Consider the following 25957-nt stretch of genomic DNA (forward strand, 5'->3'; position numbering starts at 1 on the left):
CAGCTTTGAAAAAGTTAGTATCTCTTTTAAAAATAACATAAGATTTACCAAAAACGTTTTATAAGTACTTTCACTTTCATCTTTCAAGGTATTAAAAGGTAGAAATGTTGCCCGGCAGCAGATTGAGAGAGGGACACAGAGACAGGGCCCAAAAGCCTGGGACTCGATTTAAAATGTTGCCCGGCAGCAGATTCACAGAGGGACACAGAGAGGCCCCAAAGCCTGGGACTCGATTTAAACCGCCCGGCCCAAAACAGCCCTGGCAAAGCCGGGCTCCCCCAGCTAGTATTTATATAAATGAATTGGCAAAACTACTTGAACAATCTACAGCACCTGGCCTCGCCATATATGACTCCAAGGTTAAATTCCTCCTCTATGCAGATGACCTGGTTCTGCTCTCACCAACAGAAGAGGGTCTACAGCAGAACCTGGATCTGCTAGAGTCATTCTGCCAGACCTGGGCCCTGACAATAAACCCCCAAAAAACTAACGTTCTTGTGTTCCAGCAAAGATCCAGACATCAGGGACCCAAAATAAACTTCACATTAGGAGCAACTAAAATTGAACAAACTACAAATTACACATACTTAGGCTTAAAAATCAGTTCTACGGGAAATTTTCATTTGGTTGTGAATGAACTGAAAGAGAAAGCAAAAAGGGCTTTCTATGCCATTAAAAAGTCAATCCAAATAGAAATTCCAATTGGCATTTGGCTCAAAATTTTTAAATCAGTAATTGAACAAATTGCACTTTATGGCAGTGAGGTGTGGGGTCCGCTAACACAACACGAATTATAAAATGGGACAAACATCCAATTGAGACCCTGCATGCAGAATTCTGTAAAAGTATCCTCCGGACTCAGAGCAAAACCACAAACAATGCATGCAGGGCAGATTTAGGCCAATATCCACTACTAATTAATATCCAAAAAAGAGCCATCAAATTTTGGAAACATCTAAAAATGAGCAACCCCCACTGCTATCATTACAAAGCCCTGAAATGCCAAGAGGTGAACATAAAGAAGAGTCCCCTCAGTCAACTGGTCCTGGGACTCAGTGAAATAACTACTAACACTACTAATAATAATCAGCCCCAGGACAGTGACATCCTAGCACAGAGAATTCGACCCAACACAATTATTACTAAACAAAAAGAAAAATATTTGACCTATTGGACAGAAATGACAAAAACCCAAAACAAACTCGATTGCTATTTGGCCCCACACAGACTGTACACCATGGCTGATTACCTGACCATGGTGAAAGATAGCAAACTGAGAAAAACCTTGACAATGTACAGACTTAGTGAGCATAGCCTGGCCATCGAAAAAGGCAGACACAGGCAGACCTGGCTGCCCAGAGAGGACAGGCTGTGCTCTCACGGCAGTCAGGGAGTGGTGGAGACAGAGCTGCACTTCCTCACAACTTGTGGAAACTATCAGGACATAAGGGGGAATTTCTACCCAAAATTCATAAAAATATGCCCTGAATTCAAAAATCTGAATGACCACCAAAAACTCCCATATCAGGGGAACAGAGAAAATGTGTAACATTAGCGGCAAACTATGTTACAGCTTGCCATAAGCAGAGGGACAACCAGTGACCATTGAATCTAAGAAAAGATTATATGTATATTATATGTGTGTGTATATTTATGTATACATGGGTATATTTGTCTATACACTGTATGTCTAGATCTGCGTTTATATGTTCAATTATATATGTTCTTTTTTCTGTGCTTTGACAACATAAGATGTATCTTGTCATGCCAATAAAGCAATTTGAATTGAATTGAATTGAAATTGACCAGGGGAGAGAGAGACTAGGGGAGAGAGGGAGAGACTGGGGGAGAGAGAGAGACTGGGGGAGAGAGAGAGAGAGACTGGGGGAGAGAGAGATTGGGGGAGAGAGAGAGACTGGGGAGAGAGAGAGAGACTGGGGGAGAGAGAGAGCGACTGGGGGAGAGAGAGACTGGGGGGCAGAGAGAGAGAGAGAGACTGGGGGAGAGAGAGACTGGGGGCAGAGAGAGAGACTGGGGGAGAGAGAGAGACTGGGGGAGAGAGAGAGAGACTGGGGCTAAGAGAGACTGGGGGAGAGAGAGAGACTGGGGGGCAGAGAGAGAGAGAGACTGGGGGGCAGAGAGAGAGAGAGACTGGGGGGCAGAGAGAGAGAGAGACTGGGGGAGAGAGAGAGAAAGCTGGGGGGGAGAGAGAGAGACTGGGGGAGAGAGAGAAAGCTGGGGTGGGGGGAGAGAGAGAAAGCTGGGGTGGGGGGAGAGAGAGAGACTGGGGGAGAGAGAGAGACTGGGAGGGAGAGAGAGAGACTGGGAGGGAGAGAGAGAGACTGGGAGGGAGAGAGAGAAAGCTTGGGTGGGGAGAGAGAGAGACTGCAGGGAGAGAGACTGTGGGGGGGGAGAAAGTCTGGGCGGGAGAGAGAGAGACGGGGCGGGAGAGAGAGACTGAGGGGAGAGAGGGAGAGAGAGAAAGCTGGGGGGGGAGAGAGACTGTGGGGGGGGGAGAGAGACTGTGGGGGGGGAGAGAGACTGTGGGGGGGCAGAAAGTCTGGGCGGGAGAGAGAGAGAGACTGGGGGAGAGAGAGACTGGGGGCAGAGAGAGAGAGGGACTGGGGGAGAGAGAGAGACTGGGGGAGAGAGAGAGAGACTGGGGGTGAGAGAGACTGGGGGAGAGAGAGAGACTGGGGGTGAGAGAGACTGGGGGAGAGAGAGAGACTGGGGGGCAGAGAGAGAGAGAGAGACTGGGGGGGAGAGAGAGAGACTGAGGGGGAGAGAGAGAGACTGGGGGAGAGAGAGAGAAAGCTGGGGGGGAGAGAGAGAGACTGGGGGAGAGAGAGAAAGCTGGGGTGGGGGGAGAGACTGGGGGAGAGAGAGAGACTGGGAGGGAGAGAGAGAGACTGGGAGGGAGAGAGAGAGACTGGGGGGGAGAGAGAGAAAGCTTGGGTGGGGAGAGAGAGAGACTGCGGGGAGAGAGACTGTGGGGGGGAGAAAGTCTGGGCGGGAGAGAGAGAGACGGGGCGGGAGAGAGAGACTGAGGGGAGAGAGGGAGAGAGAGAAAGCTGGGGTGGGAGAGAGACTGTGGGGGGGGAGAGAGACTGTGGGGGGGGAGAGAGACTGTGGGGGGGGGAGAAAGTCTGGGCGGGAGAGAGAGAGACTGGGGGGGCGGGAGAGAGAGACGGGGGGGCGGGAGAGAGAGACTGAGGAGGTGGGAGAGAGAGACTGGGGGGGAGAGAGAGAGACGGGGGGTGGGAGAGAGAGACTGAGGGGAGAGAGGGAGAGAGAGAGAGAAAGAGCCTGGGGGGGAGAGAGAGACTGGGGGGGAGAGAGACTGTGTGGGGGGGAGAAAGTCTGGGCGGGAGAGAGAGAGAGACTGGGGGGGCGGGAGAGAGAGAGAGACTGGGGGGGCGGGAGAGAGAGAGATGGGGGGCGGGAGAGAGAGACTGAGGGGAGAGAGAGAGAAAGAGCCTGGGCAGGGGGGGAGAGAGAAAGAGCCTGGGCGGGGGGGGAGAGAGACTCTGGGTGGTGGAGGGAGACTGGGGGGAGAGAGAGTGAGACTGAGGGGGGAGAGAGAGTGAGACTGAGGGGGGAGAGAGTGAGACTGGGGGGAGAGAGAGTGAGACTGAGGGGGGAGAGAGAGTGAGACTGAGGGGGGAGAGAGTGAGACTGGGGGGAGAGAGAGAGAGACTGGGGGGAGAGAGAGAGAGACTGGGGGAGAGAGAGACTCTGGGTGGCGGAGAGAGACTGGGGGGAGAGAGAGTGAGACTGAGGGGGGAGAGAGAGTGAGACTGAGGGGGGAGAGAGTGAGACTGGGGGGAGAGAGAGAGAGACTGGGGGAGAGAGAGACTCTGGGTGGTGGAGAGAGACTGGGGGGAGAGAGAGTGAGACTGAGGGGGAGAGAGAGTGAGACTGAGGGGTGAGAGAGATTGAGACTGGGGGAGAGAGAGAGAGACTGGGGGAGAGAGAGACTGGGGGAGAGAGAGACTCTGGGTGGTGGAGAGAGACTGGGGGGGGGAGAGAGAGTGAGACTGGGGGGAGAGAGAGAGACTGGGGGAGAGAGAGAGAGACTGGGGGAGAGAGAGACTCTGGGTGGTGGAGAGAGACTGGGGGGAGAGAGAGTGAGACTGAGGGGGGAGAGTGAGACTGGGGGGAGAGAGAGTGAGACTGAGGGGGGAGAGAGAGTGAGACTGAGGGGGGAGAGAGTGAGACTGGGGGGAGAGAGTGAGACTGGGGGGAGAGAGAATGAGACTGAGGGGGAGAGAGTGAGACTGGGGGGAGAGAGAGTGAGACTGAGGGGGAGAGAGAGTGAGACTGGGGGGAGAGAGAGAGAGACTGGGGGGAGAGAGAGACTCTGGGTGGTGGAGAGAGACTGGGGGGGAGAGAGTGAGACTGGGGGGAGAGAGAGAGAGACTCTGGGTGGTGGAGAGAGACTGGGGGGAGAGAGAGTGAGACTGAGGGGGGAGAGAGTGAGACTGAGGGGGGAGAGAGTGAGACTGGGGGGAGAGAGTGAGACTGGGGGGAGAGAGAATGAGACTGAGGGGGGAGAGAGTGAGACTGGGGGGAGAGAGAGTGAGACTGAGGGGGGAGAGAGAGTGAGACTGAGGGGGGAGAGAGTGAGACTGGGGGGAGAGAGAGAGAGACTGGGGGGAGAGAGAGAGAGACTGGGGGGAGAGAGAGAGAGAGACTGGGGGGAGAGAGAGAGAGACTGGGGGGAGAGAGAGAGAGAGACTGGGGGGAGAGAGAGAGAGACTCTGGGTGGTGGAGAGAGACTGGGGGGAGAGAGAGTGAGACTGAGCGGGGAGAGAGTGAGACTGGGGGGAGAGAGAGCGAGACTGAGGGGGGAGAGAGAGTGAGACTGGGGGGAGAGAGAGAGAGACTGGGGGAGAGAGAGTGAGACGGGGGGGGAGAGAGAGAGACTGAGGGGGGAGAGAGTGAGACTGGGGGGAGAGAGAGAGACTTGGCGAGAGAGAGAGAGACTGGGGGAGAGAGAGTGAGACTGGGGGGAGAGAGAGTGAGACTGGGGGGAGAGAGAGAGAGACTGGGGGGGAGAGAGACTGTGGGTGGTGGAGAGAGACTGGGGGGAGAGAGAGAGACTGGGGGGAGAGAGTGAGACTGAGGGGGGAGAGTGAGACTGGGGGGAGAGAGAGTGAGACTGTGGGGAGAGAGAGTGAGACTGAGGGAGAGAGAGAGAGACTGGGGGGGAGAGAGTGAGACTGGGGGGAGAGAGTGAGACTGAGGGGGGAGAGTGAGACTGGGGGGAGAGAGAGTGAGACTGGGGGGAGAGAGAGTGAGACTGAGGGAGAGAGAGAGAGACTGGGGGGGAGAGAGTGAGACTGGGGGGAGAGAGTGAGACTGAGGGGGGAGAGTGAGACTGGGGGGAGAGAGAGTGAGACTGGGGGGAGAGAGAGTGAGACTGAGGGAGAGAGAGAGAGACTGGGGGGGAGAGAGTGAGACTGGGGGGAGAGAGTGAGACTGAGGGGGGAGAGTGAGACTGGGGGGAGAGAGAGTGAGACTGGGGGGAGAGAGAGTGAGACTGAGGGAGAGAGAGAGAAACTGGGGGGGAGAGAGACTGTGGGTGGTGGAGAGAGACTGTGTGGGGGCAGGGAGAGAGACTGGGAAACACCAGTATATGTATGAGCTAGCGGATTTGGGTTTGCAGTTGAAAATGGTGCTGTTTTATGATGATGCCACAATCGTGTTTTTGACCTCTTAATTGTTCATTTGAGATAACAAGACCATGTTGTAGTTGGAGAAAATCTTACCAAGCACTCACAAGAGTGCTTTATCCCCCCACGTTTCATGGGTATTGGTAATGTCAATCCCTTTACATTTAAATAATATACTACATATAGAATTGTGGATTACTTTTATATGACTAAATTTCATTTATTAGTATTGAAAGATTTTTGATTTTACTGCCACATTTGGCTCAGTGGGTAGCACTCTCGCCTCTGAGTCAGGAAGTTGTGGGTTCAAGCCCCACTCCAGAGACTTGAGCACAAAATCTAGGTTCACACTTCAGTGCAGTGCTGAGGGACAGTGTTCCATGTAAGCTGTGCGGTGGTGCATCGCACCAGGGAACCTGCGCAGCCAACTTTTCAATACAAAAACCGTGCATGCGTGGTATTTTGATTGACTCGCGCAGCCTCTTAAAGGGCCAAACAAAATTAGAGGGAACATTGCTGAGGGAGTATTGCACTGTCGGTTTTTTTCGAATAAGATATTAGACCGAGGCCCTCTCCAGGTGTGTGGTGGGTAGTGTGCCAGGTGTGTGGTGGGTAGATTAGTAGATCACTTTTTTTTAAGAAAAGCCCGCTGTCCTGGCCAACATTAAACCCTCGTCAAACACCCCCAAAACAGATTATCTGGTCATTTACCTCACTGCTGTTTGTGGGACCTTGGTGTGCTCAAATTGGCTGTAGTGTTTCCCTACAGTACAACATTGACTACACTTCAAAAGTACTTAATTGGCTGTGAAGCGCTTTGGGACGTCCTGAGGTCGTGGAAGAGGCTATATGAATGCACCTTATTTTTTTTTTCTTGTTCTTTTTCTTCACCTAACTCGAAACAGTAGTAATAGAGCAATTGTACCATTTCACCAGGTTAAGATGTACACCACCTCTTTTTGTCACACAACAAAAGCCTTCAACAGAACAGATGTAATACCGCCACCACCGAAGTTTATTCAATTGCATTGAGTTCCGATGCATTGAATTTTAAAGACATATGTTACCCATGAACTTGTTTTCTATGGCATGTTGTTTTAACTTCTTGTAATTTCCCTATTTTTTTCCTATTCATTGAAGAACATTGGCAGAAATTCTACAGCTCAAGCAGTACCAGAATTGCATGAAAGAAAGCATCCTCTTGGATTATTATGTCTCTGGGTTTTGGTGGGCCAAAGAGCAGAACTTTACAGTGCTGCAAATATCTGCCTTCATGACTGTATTAAATATCATTTTGGAGAACGTCAGCAGTAAGTATGATTTAAGTTGATGCAGTACACTTACGGATACATGATCAATAAGGAGAGAGTAAAACAATTCAGCAGAAAGTTGTTCCCATTCAATTAGTGTGCCACTATTGACGCCTGCCTGCCTCAGTTGGTAGGTACCATTCTGGCCTTCATAACTGCAGTTATTACATTTCATTGTGATTAATTGTATGTGAAGTGCTTTGGGACATTTCTGAGAGGCATGATAAGAAAACTGGTTAAATGCAAGTCTTTCTTTCTGTGAAAAAAATAGGGCAGTTGTTTAGCTCCCCACTGCAGTACTGAGTATTGTGACTCAACTAACAAACAAGTCTGGTACATGTGTTCTCCTTTTCCTCAGCATGCTATTCTGATAATGTCTGAATACATGCCTCCTTGCCTCAATGCTAGGATTTTCATATTTGTTTCTGGAAATAATTTTTCACATTTATTTAGTTCTCAAGTTTTTAAATTATATAATGGAATTTTACAAGAATGACACCCATATTAGTCGTGCCTTTCTGCTCAACAAAGAGGAGGCTAATTTTTAGAAAGCTTATTTTCCTAGCGGCATCTCTCTCTATGAGTAAAATCACTCCATCTATTGGTGCTCAGTCAGATATGAACCCTCTCCATCTTGATGTCACAGCTATACTTCCACGATGACATGAGGAGATAAGTTGGGCTGAGAGAGGAAATAAGGATTTGAGGTTGGAGCACAGAAGGGAGTGGGCTGCATCCTGGGAGAGAGTGGGTGGGGGGGTGCGGGTGAGACCAGATCTGGGAGTTACTGTGTGGGTTAGGATTTGGGCACGTTGGAGTCTTGGATTACTCAGTGGGATTGTGGGCTGATGCTTGAGAGAACTTTTGGCGATGACTGGGCTTTTGGGCGAGGGGCTGGGAGTCGGAAGTACTAGCAGACTGGAGTTGGGGAGAGAGGGCTGATGCCTGGGAGTACTCAGGAGTTCACTGGGGGGACTTGTGGTGAGTCTGGATGCCAGGAGAACTGGGGAAGGGCACTGAGTTCCTCCGACAGTCAGGACTGGGGTTCTCAGAGTACTGAGGGGGAAGCTGGATTCTGGAAACAATGATGGAATCAGGTTCACTAAGGGATGAGCGACACATCTGAAAAGGCCTGTGAAAATGGCTTTAGATGAGTTATGAGCATGATTAAAGTGTGATTACTGCATCTCAGGGGAGAGGTTGGGTTGGAGCAAAATTCTTTGCTTGCAATTCACTTATATAACATTCTCATCTCTGATTACATACAACAGAAAACGTTATAATTCAGTCGGGCACCACCAAAAGCTCTCAGCCTCCTGTGCCCTTCTAGCTAAGGGAACGACTGCTAAGCCTCCCAGAAAATCTCTCCTGCCCCTCCTTCATTGTTTCTCACCTCCTCTTTCACTTCAGTATCTGTTTCCACTAGTTTTTTTTTCAGTCACTGAAGCAGACAGTGTAAATGGGTTCAAATGGCAATTCGATGCATTTCTGGAGAGAGCAGGGAATGAGGGGTGTGGTGAGACGGTGGGCTTGATCTATCAACAAGGGACGGGCGAGTGGGCTTTTAGTGTTGTAGGCCACAGAGTGTCTCATCTGGATGCAGCTGTATTGCAGTCAGAATGGCAGAAATTCATACTGTCCAAGGAATTTAAAATAGTGACAGTCACTTCCCTTATCTCCCTAATTTTCTCCCCGATGCTCCTTGCTTCTCGTGAAGTCCTTGACTCCTTACTGGGGTACAGTTTCACAGTCACCTGGTGCCCTCTGGTACCTTACCCAAGTGGCTATTAAGAGCCTCGACAATGAATATCCAGCTGTTTGACTGTGGGGGTTTCACAGCCAAGCCCGATGCTGCTCGCATCCACACATGCACATTCCAGCAGGGCTCACTGGATAGAAATTGGGAGCAGGAGCCCTGGCTGATTTTTTTTCACTCCCTGAATGGCGTTGAGGCCATTTTGTAGCGCATTGCCAGCGGCACGCCCAAGACCAACCGGGGATTAAATGTGGGAACCTCTGGTCTGTGTGGCTCAGCTACTCTCTGGATTGTCATTGGGGAGAGATGACGCACAGTCCTTTAAGTGGTTTTCACCTCCTCAGAGATACTATGGGAAAAGAAAACTCCAACTAGGGCAACAGGTGAAGATCAGTGGAAAGATTGTGATCATGCCAATCTTACCACTTGATAATTGAATTAATAAGATTTTGATGCCACGTATATAAAAGGTAACATGTTTAATTTAGTGGTAAATAAAACAAGCTTTCAAACTCTGCTTAATGCTTCATTGTTTTATATGAAACGGAACATCTTCTAAGTCAGTCAGTCGTTCACTCAGTGCTGTGTTTTATTACAGACAGTCATTTGCCATTGCTAGATGATTTAAAAGAGCTCACAAAAGTCATGGCTGAAATTAGTCAGTCATGTTCAGATAAGAGCCGTGGTGTGGAATTCTTCACTATCGACCAAGCCAAGGCCATTGTTAATTACATGAAGATCAGGTACAGCTCTCTTATCTTCCTCGGTGTCAGTAGCGCCCAAGTTGCAACTGTTCAGCCACAGTGAGAGGCTTTTCTTCAAGATCAAAGTTATTTACTCTTTCATACTCGGGGGCGTTTTGAATTTTTCTTAGTATAAATTGGAGTAAAACTGAAAAAGTTGGACTCCTTCTTGGTTTTCTCAGCTTCCTTAATCTTCTCGTGAACCAACTAAACTTGAAATACCTTGGCATGTCTTAAAGCAGATGTAGTTTAGAGAGAACAGTTTTGTAGTTACCATGGTCTCTTATGATGTCATCACAACAGATGTCATCACATAGTGTAACCTAGGTGAAATGTGAAATCTTGAGAACCAATCCAATTCTGCACATAGGAAATAATAATGAAATACAAAATGCAGCCAAATGCTTCCGCTGCTTCCCTCCTCCTCCCATGCTACTAAGCCATTGCCTCTTGCTGTGTCTCTTGCTCTGTCTCTCTTTCTGTCTCATCTGTGTCTCTTTCCCCACCCTCGCTCTCTGTCTCTTCCCTCGTCTCTTCCTCAACTCTCTTCTCCATCCCACCCCCCTTTGGCGAAACCAGCACGGGTTTACCAACACATAGTGATTATATATACAATAGAAATATATAGTATAGTATTAACTCTTTGTGCGATAGTAAACAAGGAGCTTTGTTTTTGCCTTAGCAACATCGACAAAGCTTTTTTTAAAAACTCAGCTTTCACATTAACGCACGTGATGCAATCAAATCCACTGCGGGAAATCCTTCACGTAACCATGGAGATAGCAAAATAGCATGCACTCCAACTCACCATGAGCAATATCACACAAAATCTGCTAGTAATAAAAATGGTACATGTGTGCACAGCCTCCTGTATGTCATATAATAAGGACAAGCAGCAGGAGGCATTTCAGTGCTCTGTGCTGGTAGTATGTGTGATTTTTCAACTGCCGCCCCAGTGTAAAGCTAGCATTGCGGATCAGCTGCCCGTTATAGAAACCGCCCAATTCCCATTTCCGTCGAAAGTTGTAAATCTGCCCCAACGAATTTCAGCCAGCGGTAATTGTAGAAGGCAATGAAGTAGAACTGTACAAAAAAGCCGCAAAAAAACGGGTTGAACAATTGGGCCAATTTATCTTTCATTTATGGGAACACCAACTTCTATCTGGGTGGTTTCTATAACGGTGCAGGTACAGCATTCAAACTGCACAGATGGGGGGTACAGATAATGTCTGAAAAATTTCAGAAATTTTGGAAGTCCGTACATTAACCCTTTCTAGAAAAGCATAGACTTCAAGGAGATTTGAATTGAGGTCTTCAAAATAATGAAGGGATTAGTTTTGGTCTGTATGGATAGTCTATTTGAGATAGAGAGGTTAGGGAGGATCAGTGCAATGCGCATATAAGTTACATAAACACAGAACTAGGTTGGATGTCTGGAGGTTTTTCTATCCCAGAGAGTTGGCGACCTTTTGGAATAAGTTGCCGGCTCGTGCAGTCAGTGCGAATTCACTACAAGCGTTCAGAAGGGATCTGGACGAGTTCCTAACTGTGGTTGACATTGCAGGTGGGGTATTAGTCAATGGGGGAGAAATTCGGTGGGCTGCGCCACCAGTTAGCGCCTAAAGAGGGCACTCAGTGGCTTTAGCGCCACTGGCCACGCCTCCCGCGATATTTAGCTGGGGCGCTAATGGCGGTGTTAACCTGTTGCGCTGCGCCACCACCGATGATGTCATCGGTGTGCGCAGCGCCCCGCTACCGCCCCGATTGCTATATTTGGCAGCGACCGCCCCTGTAGCGCTGCTCGCTAATCGCGCCCGGTTCACGGGGCCTATCTGTGGCGGCAGTGGTGCAAATTAAGGTGGCGGTGCGGGGCGGCCGTTTTTTTCGGCGGCCGCCTGCCAGCACCTCCGTCCCCGGCCTCCTGTTCTCCCCCCGCGGCATTGCCGGCTGTTTTCCGAGAGCCCGGCACTTCTCCTCGGTGCCGGGCTCTTTTGCCGGCACTCGCGATCGCTCATCGAGCTGGTGCAGGCCCCTCCCCCTTAAGAATGGGAGGAAGGCCTGCAGTACCGCAGCGCGCCGTGCTGCAGCGTGTAGCGCTGCGGCACGTTGCGCTGCGATATGCAGTTTCAGCGCCCTATGAGGGACGTGGAGCGCCTCGAGCCTCGCCCCGTGTCCCTCTTGGGGCGCTCAAGCTGAATTTCCGGCGATTGCTGCTGCTCCGATCGCAGCGCAAAATCTGGCGCTCAGGCGAGCTTGGCGCCCCGTTTGCGGCTCCACCCAATTTCTCCCCCAATGTGTCTCCCAGTCAATGTGATCTCCTGGAACCTTCAGGGGGATCAGAGAGGAATTTCCCAATTTTTTTTCCCCCTCAGTTGTCCTAGGGTTTTTCTTCTTTTTTTTTGCCTGTTCCAGGAGATTACTTGGCTGGTGGGAGTGGGGGGGTGGGGATGGTGGGATATGATAAGGGTCATGTTGTTAAGTGGCACCGTGAATGTATGGGACATTGATGGACAAACTAGTCTTTTCCTGTCCCTCATCTTCGCATGTTTCTATATGTCTCTTCTCGTGTTCCCTTTATCTTATTCCCTGACAGAAGTACACAAACTCCCACCGACTAACTTAACAGAACTTATCTGGCACACCAAGCCCTGTCACTGTGATATTTATTCAACATTTAGACAGGAAACTAGTGCTTGACACAGCACACAAAAGAATAAAGGGCTTGAACTCAATTGGAGGAAAATGTACAGTGAAGAGGATTTTCTTAAATGGGTTCAAGAGAAGATAAGGTTGATGGAAAAGCCAGAACACAGTCATTAACTAGTAATCTAGTTGTGAGACAGTAGTGGGAAATTGATTAAAATGTTGAGTGCAATGATCTATACAGAAATAAAAGTCTTACTTACATAGATGTCTTTTAATATCTTTGGTGCTTATTTGCAGAAGTCCTGAAATCTGCAAGGCGTATTGATAATTGGCAAAAGAACTAGAGGCGAGATGAGAATTTTTTTTACGCAGCGAATTGTTGTGATCTGGAACGCACTGCCTGAAAGGGTGGTGAAAGCAGATTCAATAGTAACTTTCAAAAGGAAATTGGATATATACCCGAAAAGGAAAGATTTGCAGGGCCATGGCGAAACAGCAAGGGAGTGGGACTAGTTGGATAGCACTTTGAAACAGCCGGCACAGGCACAATGGGCCAATTGGCCTCTTTCTGTGCTGTAAGGTTCTTAGGGCTAGATTTTCAGTTGCTTGCGCCAGCAGTTAGCGCCTTAAGAGAAGTGATTTCCGGGCGCTATGCGTGTAGCGCCCGGGCGCAGCGCAGTTTGCGCCCCGCCCCAAATTAAGTTGCCCGTTAGCGCCGGCGCAAAGTTTAGCGCCCGCCCGGATGCGCGCGCAGAAAATGACGTCACATCCTCGTGCAACGCCCTTTGGCCGCCCCGATTGCAAACTTCAGTCGGACCGCCCCATTGTGCGGCGGGCGGCCGGAGCGTTTGGAAAAAGGAACGCAACACAACCAGCGCGGGCCCCGGGGGGCGCTAATTAAAGGGAACGTCCTCTCCAGTATAAAGGCCATCCATTATTTCAGAAAACAGTCTTGTGCAACGCATTTCTGGAGACACAACAAGGAGGATAGCTAACTGGTTTCAAGCAGCAAGAGCCAGGTATTTTTGGACTCAGGCAACAGCGCTGCAAGTGGCCATTTGGAAATTAGAGTGTTTGCCAGGATTTGATGGGGGTTGCATGGGGTGCCAACGCGGAGCTGCAGCTCCATGTCCGTAGGGCTCGCAGACGTATTGTGAGAGGGGCAGCCCTGGCTAGAGGCAGAGGGGGCTACAGGCGTCGCCACGTAGGCCTTACCCAGTCAGGCTATACCGCCAGCAGCGCTCCTACCTAAACATGAGTGCCGCGCGATGTGTTAAAAGGCTCCGATTCCGGAAGGGGGTGATTGCAGAGATCTGCCACCTGCTTCGCCGAGATCTGCGGCCAAAGCTCAGGTGCAGGACGTCTCTGTCGGTGGAAGTGAAGGTGACAGTGGCATTGAACTTCTATGCCACCGGCTCCTTCCAATACGCTGCTGGGGACATAGCAAACATCTCCCAGTACGGCGCGCATCGCTGCATCCGCCAGGTGACCGAAGCACTGTTCAGAAGGAGAAGCCAATTCATCTCCTTCCCCATGGCCCTGGAGAGCCAGCATCAGCGCGCATTGGGATTTTCCAGACTCGGGGAATTCCCCTTGGTGCAGGGCGCCATTGACTGTACGCATGTGGCTTTGCGGGCCCCTCTGGAGCATGGCGAGCAGTATCGCAACAGGAAGGGCTACCATTCTCTGAATGTGCAGCTGGTCTGTGACCACAAGCAGCGCATCATGGCAGTCAATGCCAGCTTCCCAGGCAGCAGCCACGATGCCTTTATCCTGCGGCAGAGTACTGTGCATGACATGTTCCAGGCACAGCCTCCCCCAAGAGGATGGCTACTCGGGGACAAAGGCTATCCTTTGTGCACCTGGCTCATGACCCCGCTCCGCGCGCCCAGGACCGCTGCTGAAGAGGCCTACAACGAGAGCCATCAAACCACCCGCAACATCATCGAGCTAACTATTGGGGTCCTCAAGCAGCGGTTCCGCTGCCTTGATCGCTCCGGAGGAGCTCTCCAGTATTCGCCGGACCGGGTCTCCCAATTTGTGGTGGTTTGCTGCATGCTACACAACCTGGCTATCCGCAGGACTCAGGCACTGCCACCTGACGTTGGACCAGCACCTCAGGAGGAGGAGCAGGAGGAGCATGAGGAGGAGGAGGAGGAGGAGGAGGAGGAGCAGGAGTACGTTCCCAGGAGGGAGCGACCAGGGCCAAGGGCCGCACGACGCCACCTTATTACACGGTACTTCTAAGCCCCCTGTCAGGGAATGGCCAGGGGCCATGAGGGAAGATGAATGCAGCCGCTCCGCAAGCCCTCAGCCGGCGAAGCCAACAAACACTAAGAAGAACAACCATGGAGACTGCATGAATAAAGATAATTTTTTATTAAACAAAAATGAAAAGCCCTTCCCACATGAATCCCCAAAAACAATAAACGGGCCCCACAAAAAGCCCAACAAACGACTCACTCCCACAAACTGGGGAGGAGCCACTCCACCTTTATTGAAACCGGGCCTCAACGTCGGCCTAACGCAAAAAAAAAGCCCTCCAAAAGCACAACCATGGGCAAAATAAAGATGGCCACCGCCATATTAAAGGAAAGCTGGCCACACCCTCTACTGAGTGGCCCGCGAGGGCGAGACCTTGGCCAGCATTTTGCCTCCCCTGCCCTGCCTGCTGCTCCTTCGCAAGCTCTGCCCAGTGGCTGCTGCGAGGCTGGGGGAAGGCGCCTGAGGCTCAGATGCCCTTCCGCCAGATGCCGCTGGGGGGCGGCCTACACGGCGTTTGGGCCTCGAGGGGCCGTCTCCTGAGTGGCGCGCCTGAGCCTGGCCACCATCAGCTGCAGCCGCTTGCCCTTGACGCCCCAGAGGGGGAATGGCGGCGACGGATGGTGCAATGTGGGCCAGCTGGCGTCTGGGATGCGCTGGCTGGTGCTGTGGCGCGGTGGCACTCGGCCGGGCCCGCACTGCAGGATCCGCAGCAATCAGCCGACGGCCGGCTTGCTGGGATGGTCCAGCGCGGCGCCTGCCCTGGCGATGCCTGCCTGAGACAGCGCGTGTGGCAGCAGTGAGTGGCCCTGTGGTCCTGGTGTGCGCGTGCATCACATCCGCCAGGGTCTTGACGGCATCAGTTAGCATGCGGCCAGTCGCGGCAGTTGCTGCCCCGAACTCGCGCACACTGGTCGCCAGCGACTCGATGGCCTCAGGCATGCGCCCCACCACGCTCATGAGCTCCGTGTGGCGCCGGTCCGAGTCGTCGGCCATCTGATCGAGCTTCCGCACCTCCTCCGAAGTGAAGGTGTCCGGACTGGAGTCGCGACTCTCCCGCTGGGGAGGAGGGGGCCGAACTAGGGGACCCTTGCCGCGTTGGTGACGGCGAGTGTGCCGAGCAGCAGCACTCCCCTCTGATCCTTCCCCCCTTTGGGGGGAAGGCCGCGGGCCACGCGCACGGCTGCTGGGTGGCTGGACGCCACTGGTCCCAGAAGCTGCATTGCCCTGCGACAGTTCCTCCAGGCACTCGTCCAGTGAGGAGGTGTCGAGCATTTCCTCCTCTCCTGCGGGACGTGACTGTTCCCCCGAAGGTCCGGCTTGCTCCTCCTCCTCCTCCTGGTTGGAGGTGCTGTCACTGGCAGCCTCAGGGTCCTGGTCGTCACCAGCTGAAAGCAGGAATGCACAAGAGTAGCTTCAGAGTGAGGAGACGGCGTCAGCGAGGGAGTTAGGACTGGTGGGATTCAGCGCATTGGTGGGACAGTGGCAAAGGAGGTAGCTCGGATGGGCCAGTGCGACGCGAGAGGGCCAAAAGGCGAGGTCCTTACCATTGCCGGGCAGTGGAGGGTCGGATACACCGCACGCTGTGGGGACAATCACACGTGCTCCCATGAGCACACACACGCGCTCCTCCAGCCGAGTGAGCTTCTGCAGCTTGGCGCGGCCACCCCTGGCACGGGCCTGGCGATTAAACGCTACTTTAGCCTGCAAGAGAAAGGACGGGCTGTAAGTGCGCAGTGAAGCCCTGATGTAGTGTGCACTGCCTCCCATGGTGGAATAGCTTGGCCAAAGTGTAGAGTGCCGAATGGCCATTTGATGCTCATGACTGTCCCAATGCTGCTGGCTGAGGGCTGGCCAAAAGGACTTTCAGGTCCCTTTGCCCATCATGTCAGGTGTACATGCAAGAATGAGGAGGAGACTGGAAAGGCTACTCACCCTCACAATCCTGGTCAGATCGTTGTACTTCTTACGGCATTGTGTGTGGGTCCTGGGGGCCTCGCCGGTGAACGTCACCCTCTGGGCGATCTGCTTCCAGGCTTTGGTGTAGTCGTGGTGGGTTGGATTCCTCCCACTGTCTGGAAACAAGATCTTGCGCCTCACCTCCAGAGCTGTGAGCATGATGTCCAGATCACCCTCTGAGAAGCGCAGGGCACGCTGACGGGCCTTCTCTGGCGTTGCCATGACTCCCTGGGGCTGAGCAGTAGTGTTGAGGCCTCTTTGCAAGGCTGCAGTGTGCAGGGCGTGGCAGCAGACCAATTCGTCCCTTCCCCCTTTAAGAGCTGGTCGGCACCACGGGGTCTGCTGTCAGTGCAAAAATGACCGCACCCGTGCTGCGCCCCGCCTGGGCGCTATCCCTCTGGACCGCCGGCTTAGCGCCTAAAGAGAGTAGTGGAACGCCTCTTTTAGCGCTCCACCAACCTCTTAGGGCGAAGCCACTGAATTCCCGGCAACGGGGCGCTACTTTGGGGCGGGCGCTAACTTCGGGCGGGCGCTAAGGTTAGCGCCCCAAAACTGCCTATACTGAAAATCTAGCCCTATGATTCTAAGTATATCCTATAGTGTCAACTTTCTACCCCTCCCCCTTCGATTTTCCCTCTGTGTTTCTCCCCTTACCTCTGTTTCTCCCCTTACCACCAGCTTCCTTGAAGACAGTGATTTATGCTGGGTACAGTTTCACAAGTAACAGAGTACTGGTATGTCATACAAGTGGTCTTTACTCTTATATCCTGGGTTATCAGCAGAGTGATTGACTATGGAGGTCCATTTAGCCAAGCCCACTTGTGTCCTCATCCATGTACATTGTTCCAACATAGCTCACTGGATGCAGATTGATGGCAGAAAACCTGATCAATTATCCCCTCTCTAACACATGACCATTGGAAACATTAAAGCACATCTGTTTGTATGCTGCTTTAGTACGTCATTCGTGAAATGACAGACAGCTGAGATAAATGGACAGACAGGTCAGAGCAGTACAGTGAGGACTGAGAGCTCAATTACTGTAGGGTTTAGATAGGTTGTACAATTTTAGCTGCCCTAACTAACTAAAAGACCAGGACCGGGGGTACAATTTGAGACATTCTTAATCTGTGGTGTCAGTTTTGAGTAGGATTGCTACTGCTGTTAAAATATTTTTCCAGGGAGGGGTGTCTATTATTTTTGCCTGTCTTACAACCTTATTTTTGTGAATCAGTCTCCTTTTATCTTTGTTCTGAATACTTGACTAAAGTGAGTTGGCAGTATGTAAAACTGGGAAGTTGATTTTCACCAGGTCCTATGAATCTAAATGTCTGTTCTGCAAATAATTTACTGTCTAATAGTATAGCTAAAATAAGCACATTAAAGCACATCCGTTTGTATACTGCTTTAGTACGTCATTCGTGAAAATTTCAGAGGTTAAAAAGAAAACCAAAGTTGAGCAGCAATTTGTGACAACAACAAAAGCCAAAAGGAAGTTTGTATCCTACAGAGCATTTCCTTTTAGGTTTTGGCAATGCTGCATTTAGTAGAGGGGTCTCACTGTCAGGTTAAACAGTCCTGCAGTGTTGCCTCCATGTCCGATCTCTTGTTAGATCTTGTGGAGTTGCCTGGACCTGTGTGGAGAAGAGGAGAGCAGTGGACTCTGGGAGAATGCCAGTGAGAGAGGGAGTTAGATTAATCGTAAAGGGAGACGGAAAAGGTGTTCACCAGAGGGAAGAAGAGAGACTGCAAAAATTACCACGGTAAAAAAAGTTAGATTGGGAAAGTAAAATTCAGGCCGTAAAATAACCAAGGAGTATGAAGACTGACGGGGAAATTTGCTCATCGACAAGAGGGCATGGGGGCAGCCCAGGAGTGAAAAGATGAGCAGTAGTTTTTCAATATTTGGCTGCAGTAAACAGAGCTCAGGAGCTGTAAAATAATACAGACAAAAAAAAGACTGTGAATGCTAAGAGTGCAAATGGAGGAAATATCTAGCGATATAGGTCAGGGGTAGTGAGGAAGGAATCCCAGTGTCATGAGACATTTAAAGAGATAAATAGCAGACAGCTGAGATAAATGGACAGACAGGTCAGAGCAGTACAGTGAGGACTGGGAGCTCAATTACTGTAGGGTTTAATTAGTGACCAACAGAGAAAAAGAAGGCTGCAATTCACACATTACCACTGATTGTGGACAAGTTTGCTCATCATTGCTGTTTATTGGTTTCTTCATGAGGCCCTCAGTCATCAGCACCTCTTTGGTTTGACCTGCATGGCCACAGGCAGTTATGGCTAGTTCTACTTTACCTAACCACTAAATCTTTTGCAGTTGCTGGAAAATATGTTGAAAGTAACAGCTAGTTTTCCAGAACTGGAGGAAATAGAGGTTAAAATAAAACAGAAAAGGGAGGTTTATAACAAATGTCAAGCACCCCCCCCCCCCCAGCAACATTAATGTCATCCTCTTTTGTGAAGACAGATGGGAAGTCCTCATTCAGTACTTCAGTCATTCATGCCCTGTGCCCCCACAATAAGATTTCCTCTTTTGTCCCTAATCGGCCCCACCATTCCTTTAACTAGGCTAAGGGAACCCAAAAATCTTTTATGTTACCACTAATCTTTTCTCATCCTCTCTCTTTGTCCTTCTTGTATCCTTTTTCAATTTCCCCCTGCACTTCCTCTATTCTGCCTGGTTTTCTACTGTATTCTATACCTGACATTTGTCATAAACCAATTTTCTTGTTTTTATTTTAACCTCTATTTCCTTTGGCTCTAGCTTTGGATGCCCCAACTTTCCTTCTTATGGGAATATGGTTGGTTTGTACCCAAAGTATCTCTGCCTTGAAGGCCTGCCGTTGCTCATTTACTGTTTTCCTGGCTAATCTTTGTTTCTAGTCCACCTGTGCTAGATCCCTTCATAAATCACTGAAATTGGCTCTCTTCCAGTTGGGTATTTTCACATTTTGTTTTTTTTTGTCCCTTTCCATAACTGCTTTAAACCTAATTATATTATGATCACTATTACCCAGATGTTTTCCCACTGCAACACACTCCACTTGTCCTACTTCATTCCCCAGAACTAGATCCAGCACTGCTTCCTTTCTCATTGTGCTAGAAACATACTGATTAAGAAAGTTCTCCTGTATACATTTTAGGAATTCTTCACCCTCCTTGCCCTTTACTCTGTTTTTATCCCAGCCTATATTAGGGTAATTGAAGTTCCATATTATTACTGCTCTATTATTTTTACATTTCTCTGAAATTTGTCTGCAGATTTTCTCCTCTATCTTCTCGCTATTTGGGGGTCTATAGTAAACACCTAGTAACGTAACTGCTACTTTTCTGTTCCTTAACTCTAACTAAATAGATTCAGTCTTTGAACCCTCTAGTATATCCCTCTATACAGTTCTATACTCCCTCTGTAGAACTGTATATATTATCCTTGATCAATACTGCCACCCCCACCCCCTGTCTTTTTTCCTTCCCTATCATTCCTGAATACATTGTAGCCGGGAATGTTTAGTTCCCACTCCTGCCCATGTTTAAGCCATGCCTCCATTGTAGTCATTATATCATAACCCCATATGGCAACTTGCGCTTGTAACTCGTCATCTTTATTTGTAACACTCCTCGCATTAACGCACATGCATTCCAACGCCATTCTAGTTAGCTTTGCTTTTTTCCTCCATCTAATTCCTGCTCTTTCTACATTATTCTTTGTTCTGTTGCTGTTTGTCCCTCATAGTTTTCTATGCACCTTGTCTTTCCTCTCTCCTACGTCCTGGTGCCTCTCCCTCTGCCAAATCAGTTTAAATCCTCCTGCACAGCAGTATTTAACCTCCCTGCGAAGACATTGGTCCCAGCCCTGTTCAAATACAACCCGTCTGGTTTCTATAGGTCCCCCAGAACTGGTTCCAATGCCCCAGGAATCTGATGCCCTCCCTTCTGCACCACTTCTCCAGCCACGCATTCACCTGCACTATCTTCCTGTTTCTGTACTCACTAGCACGTGGCACTGGGAGTAATCTTTGAGGTCCTGTTCTTTAATCTTTTTTCCAAGCTCCTGAAACTCTGCCTGTAGGACCTCAACCCTTTTCCTACCTATGTCATTGGTTCCAACATGGACCATGACTTATGGCTGTTCTCCTTCCTCTCGCAGAATGTCCTGCACCCGTTTAATATCCTTTACCCTGGCACCAGGAAGGCAACACACCATTCAAGCTCATGTCTATGGTTGCAGAAATGACTATTTATCCCCCTGACTATTGAATCCCCTTTAACAACTACAGTTCTACACTTTCCTATGTCCCCTGTACAGCCGAGTCTCCCACGGTACTGTGGATTTGCTTCTGACTGCACTCCCCCGAGGTGTCAGCACTCTCATCTACTCCTAATCCCTCCAATAGGCAGGAGAATACCATGCTGGCAAACCATATATTTCAGACTGAACTGCAAATCGTTCATCACAAGGTAGAAGCGAGTTAAATCAGTAAACTAGTATAGCAAAATAGTCATGGTGCATTCAACTGCTTTCTGAATATTAACTCAACAGTTCATTTTGCAATTCTTGCAGCCCTTTTTTAGAATCCTTCACATGACCCTTAGTGTTAGGGGATTAAATACGTGGGGTTACGGGGATAGGGTGGGATATGTGTCGGTGCAGGCTCGATGGGCCGAAATGGCCTCTATCTGCACTGTAGATTCTGTGATTCTGTGAACATTTTACCTAAATGCATGCCATTGCACTCAAGAGTTCTGGAGTGCTGTGTCGCCTCAGTGACCTGGCAATGCAATCAGTCTGAGTGAACTCAAGAAACTAGGGCTTTACTTGTATACAGTGTAACTGGTCTGTACTTGTTCTCACACCTCAACAAAAGGGAGTTTTCCTCACCTTCGTTGAAGAAGCCCCAGATCCTTTCTCAACCGGCAATAAACAGATTTTTTTGGGTTGTATTAGTGAGAGTTTTATTGGATTCTCAAAAGTATACATTCTCACATAATTTATGAAACCATTGTAATTTTGATTGCTCGGTATTAACTGGAAGCCCTTCATTGGTATATCCAGGTTTCTGGGCATTGACCCTGCTTGTTACCTTGTGGGTGGTAGAAGTGTGGAACTCTCTTCCCCAAAAAGCAGTAGATACTAGCTCAATTAATAATTTTAAACCTGAAATTGATAAGATTTATGCAAACCGAGGCTATTAAGGGACATGGAGCAAAGGCGGGTGGATGGAGTTAGGATACAGCTCAGCCATGATCTCATTGACAGACTCGAGGGGTTGAATGGCCTACTCCTGTTCCTATGCTTAAGGCACCTTGTTTGATTTTGATTTTCTGGAGATTTTTTAAGTCTGGGAGTGAATGGGGAGGCCTTTAAGTAGGTATTCCAGGCAGAGGAAGAATGGACTGCTGCCCCGTCCCTTCACATGCTGCTGGCCTGTTCTTCCTATCTGTTGCATATTTTCAAAAGGAAAGTTGCAACCAATGAGAAAGTGCCAGCATGCTGTATTTAGAATTTCAAAGACCCGGAATAATTGCAGGAGCAATTAACTGTCAGTGTAGGTGATTAGCAGACTGTTGCCAACAGAACCCAGTTGTTGCAATCCTAGGCCTAACTATGAATTGATACAAAACAAATGTAATATAGAAGTTTTTATGTTTGAAGCAGGGAAGATTCTGGTTTCTGTCACTTTCTTCCTTCTCCCCCCACTGGAGACAGTTATGCGTAGGCTGACGAGAATCTTTTTTCAAGCAATGCGGATGTCTTTCTAGTTCCAGCACTCCATGTGATGTGTGGAATCCTGCTAGATGGCAAGCTTCTGCTGCCCAGGATCATGCCACGGTCTCATGCAGTGTGTGGCAATGGCTGTGGCAATGGCTTTGGCCGTTGTGTGGCTGATCTCACCAGGCCTTTTTTTCCCCTTCAGACAAGTGGCCTTGCCCAACCAGCCCTGTCCAGCGACAGTGGCTGAAAGCATTACTAGGACTTTGTGATGGACTGTCCCCACTAATGCGATTGATGCCTGGTTGAGACAGTTGCGCTATCCTGAGAATCTCACTCTGCTCTTAGCTGGTGTGCCAGATATGTGCTGACCTACATCCTTTCCATTAGCTAGCAAGATTCATACTGCACTGAAGTGTCAGCCATGGTTCAGTGGAATAGCTAGTTCTCGATGGAATTTCTGCATTGTTTTGACCTCACTTTAGAACAAAGAATTCTTTTCAGAATCTTGCTAACAGAACCCAGTGTACATTGTTTAATAGTAGGTAAAGCTGCAAATTCTTAAGAACAGATGCAATATAAAAGTTTTTGTGATGTGCAATGGACAGTTCTGGTTTCCATTACAGTGCATAAGTTATCCAAAGCCGTTCTAGCAGTAGCTCACTGTGTTAAAAATAAGCCTAAAGTAGTGGTGGAACAGCTCCACACGAGCTACTGATGGATAACTCAGTTTACATTCTGATTACTGAGTGGGAAGAATATTGATTTCTGGAATAATTTCTAGAAAACCGCTTTGCCTGATGACATGTCTAGTCTTAGCCACCAACAGACAAATACAGTACTTCTTTGTCAGTGAACGCTGTACAAAATATGCAGCAGTTGCCAATGACTGCCTACAAACTCCTTTTTATCTTGCACTGTTATATTCTGACTTAGTAATGTTTAACACATCACTTCCCTCCTTCTTGAGGCCTGTTTGCCTACCTCTTTGACCAAGCTTTTGGTCACCTATTCTATTATCTCATTACGTGGCTTGGGGTCAAATTTTTTCTGGGAACGCTCTTCTGAAGCACCTTGGGAAGTTTTTACTACGTTAAAGGCGCTATATAAATACTAGTTGCTGTTGTTTGGTCACAGTTGGGTGAACAAACATTAAACTTTACCCAGGTTGCATCATTGGAGCGATCAGGTCCAAATTTGGAGAATTTTTTTAGGCTGGTATGCAGAAATCCAAAGCCCCTGATGAAATGACTCATTGAAAGCCCAAGAGACGAGATACACCACAGAGGAACCCGAGCCAACAATTGTAGCTGTTTGACAGGGTTTCGTGAGAGCAGACCAGCCAAGTTTAATTCATTAGGGGCAAACTCATTCATTTTTGTTAAACAGTACAACCTATTTCGTGTTTAGGCGAGTTTGCAATCTGCGTCGTTTCTTGTGATTATAAATCTCCTTCATAACTAGTGTTGCCAACCTTGCCCTCCTGAGATATTGCCTAATTCTGGAGCCCTGCCAGTGGGATGTGATTTCAGTTCTATTTCCTGTTTCAAAAGTAAAATACTGTGGATGCTGGAAATCCGAAATAAAAACAGAAATTGTTGGAAATACTGAGCAGGTCAGGCAGCATCTGTGGAGAGAAAAACAGAGTTAACGTTTCAGGTCGATGATCTTTTGTCCTTTTCCATTGAGGGAGGGATGTCCTAATTCTGGGATCTGCTACGTTGGCAGCTTGCACTGTTGTGCGAGAAGTTCCAAGAACCAGGAGGCCACCCGTGAGCAGGCGAAGAGGGTAAACTGAGAAATTACAGTACAGGAAGAGGCCTTCAGCCCCCAGTGGTGGCGCGCTCTCCTGTAACCCCTAGATCCTTTTGTAATCCTCCTTTTAGATATTTATCCCCTTCCCTTTCATATTAAATATTAGTCTTCACCTCAATAACCACATGTGGTGAAGGATCCCACGGTCGAATAGCCCTCAGTTTAAGAAAGTTCCTCATCCCTTCCCCCTTGGTTCTTCCATTTTACTGGCTGCTTCTCTTTCAGTGCTGCTTCACTCCATGTTGTTGCTGCTGCTCCTGGCTCTGCAGAGAATGATGGGGCCCACGTCCAACTCCTAGTCTCCTTCTCGTTCCCCAGTCCCCTTCTCCTTCGCTCGCCGAGGCACCATTCCCCATCTCTCCCTCCGAGCCTCCATTCCTCAGACTCCATCTATTCCCACCTCCAATTTCCTTCTCGCCATAGAAAGTTAGGGCTTGTCCATTTCCGTCTAAGTACCCTTTTTAACACTGTGATAAGTATTAATTATTGCACAACAAACTCTCTGACACTGAAAATGAACTTTTACAAGTGTGGAGTCTCATTCCTTCAGCTTTTAATTGTTGGGAGATTTTTTTTAATTAATTTTTTTTCTTTTTCTTTATCACTTGTTTTCCTCTCTCTCAATCCCTCCTTTCTTTCCCCCTCTCTATTTCGCTTTCTGTACAAGATTTGACAATGAATTCACTATTCTAACTTGTACGTCCTGGTTCAGACTGCGCTGTTCATTAACAAATCTTCAATCTGATTAGTTGAGGAGATGCACAGTTGCCTGCCCTGTTCACACAGTTCCCAGATGCCCTGTAGAGGGCGCTGTGCTGTTTTGCTCTTTCACATACAGCAACTTGCTGTGCAAAAGGTCATGGAAATTAAATGGGCACGGGCAAGTCTAACTAACGGCGGTTGCCATTCGCTTGCTGGCAATAGCAAATCTGGCCCAATAACAGAGATTACTGGACTTTTTTCATTCGCTTATTATGAATTAATTGTCCATTAAACCAGCTGAATGGATGTTAGTTAAGGTATGCTGCTCACTTAGTTTTGCCTTTTAGGCACAATTCTATTGCATACTGTTCTAGATCTGGTACGCTCGATTTTTATTATAAGATCCTCAGTTCTAACATAATCTCTAAATTTAATGATCCTTGGGTTTGACTTTATCTTGCTGTAGAACACTGTATGCTGCATAATAGTACATTCACTGTAACAAGCATCTTGTAAAGCATAAAATGAGCCGCAAGGCCACTGTTATAATGAGACCAAGTTACCTTTCTATTTGCTTTGTTGTAACAATTGCTTCAATTGTATAATACATATATTTCACAATCAATAACATGGCATTATATAAATTATGATCTTTCAAAATAATTTAAACAATATATAGTAGAATCATAGAATGGTTACAGCACAGAAGGAGGTAATTCGGCCCGTCGAGCCCGTGCCAGCTCTCTGCAAGAGCACTTCAGCTAGTCCCACTCTCCCGCCCTTTCCCCGTAGCCCTGCAAATTTTTTTCCTTCAGGTACTTATCCAATTCCCTTTTGAAAGCCACGATTGAATCTGCCTCCACCACCCTTTCAGGCAGTGCATTCCAGATCCTAAACACTCGCTGCGTAAAAAAGTTTTTCCTCATGTCACCTTTGGTTCTTCTGCCAATCACCTTAAATCTGTGTCCTCTGGTTCTCGACCCTTCTGCCAATGGGAACAGTTTCTCTCTATCTACTCTGTCCAGACCCCTCATGATTTTGAACACCTCTATCAAATCTCCTCTCAACCTTCTCTGGTCTAAGGAGAACAACCCCAGCTTCTCCAGTCTGTCCACGTAACTGAAGTCCCTCATCCCTCAAACCATTCTTGTAAATCTTTTCTGCACCCTCTCTAAGGCCTTCACATCCTTCCTAAAGTGCGGTGCTCAGAATTGGACACACTACTTCAGTTGAGGTCGGACCAGTGTTTTATAAAGGTTCATCATAACTTCCATGCTTTTCCACTCTATGCCTCTATTTATGAAGCCCAGGATCCCATATGCTTTTTTTAACCGCTTTCTCAGCCTGCCCTGCCACCTTCAGCCA

At 48.8% G+C, this 25957-nt stretch overlaps 1 protein-coding gene across 5 annotated transcripts in view; it reads left to right on the forward strand.

Annotated features, from left to right (window-relative positions):
* cabcoco1 (ciliary associated calcium binding coiled-coil 1) overlaps positions 1 to 25957 on the forward strand; it is a 131380-nt gene that overhangs the window by 70782 nt on the left and 34641 nt on the right. For 4 of the 5 annotated variants that reach the window (XM_085994964.1, XM_085994961.1, XM_085994962.1 and 1 more), the window contains 2 exons: positions 6816 to 6985; positions 9340 to 9484. In XM_085994964.1, the coding sequence (XP_085851090.1) occupies positions 6816 to 6985; positions 9340 to 9484 (315 nt within the window). The remainder of the gene's footprint in view (positions 1 to 6815; positions 6986 to 9339; positions 9485 to 25957) is intronic. The other variant, XM_085994965.1, reaches the window with a different exon arrangement.

This window comes from Somniosus microcephalus, chromosome 8, assembly GCF_052327205.1.
Source record: "Somniosus microcephalus isolate GS21.2 chromosome 8, FLI_Smic_1.0, whole genome shotgun sequence".
In the NCBI taxonomy this organism is placed as follows: domain Eukaryota; kingdom Metazoa; phylum Chordata; class Chondrichthyes; order Squaliformes; family Somniosidae; genus Somniosus; species Somniosus microcephalus.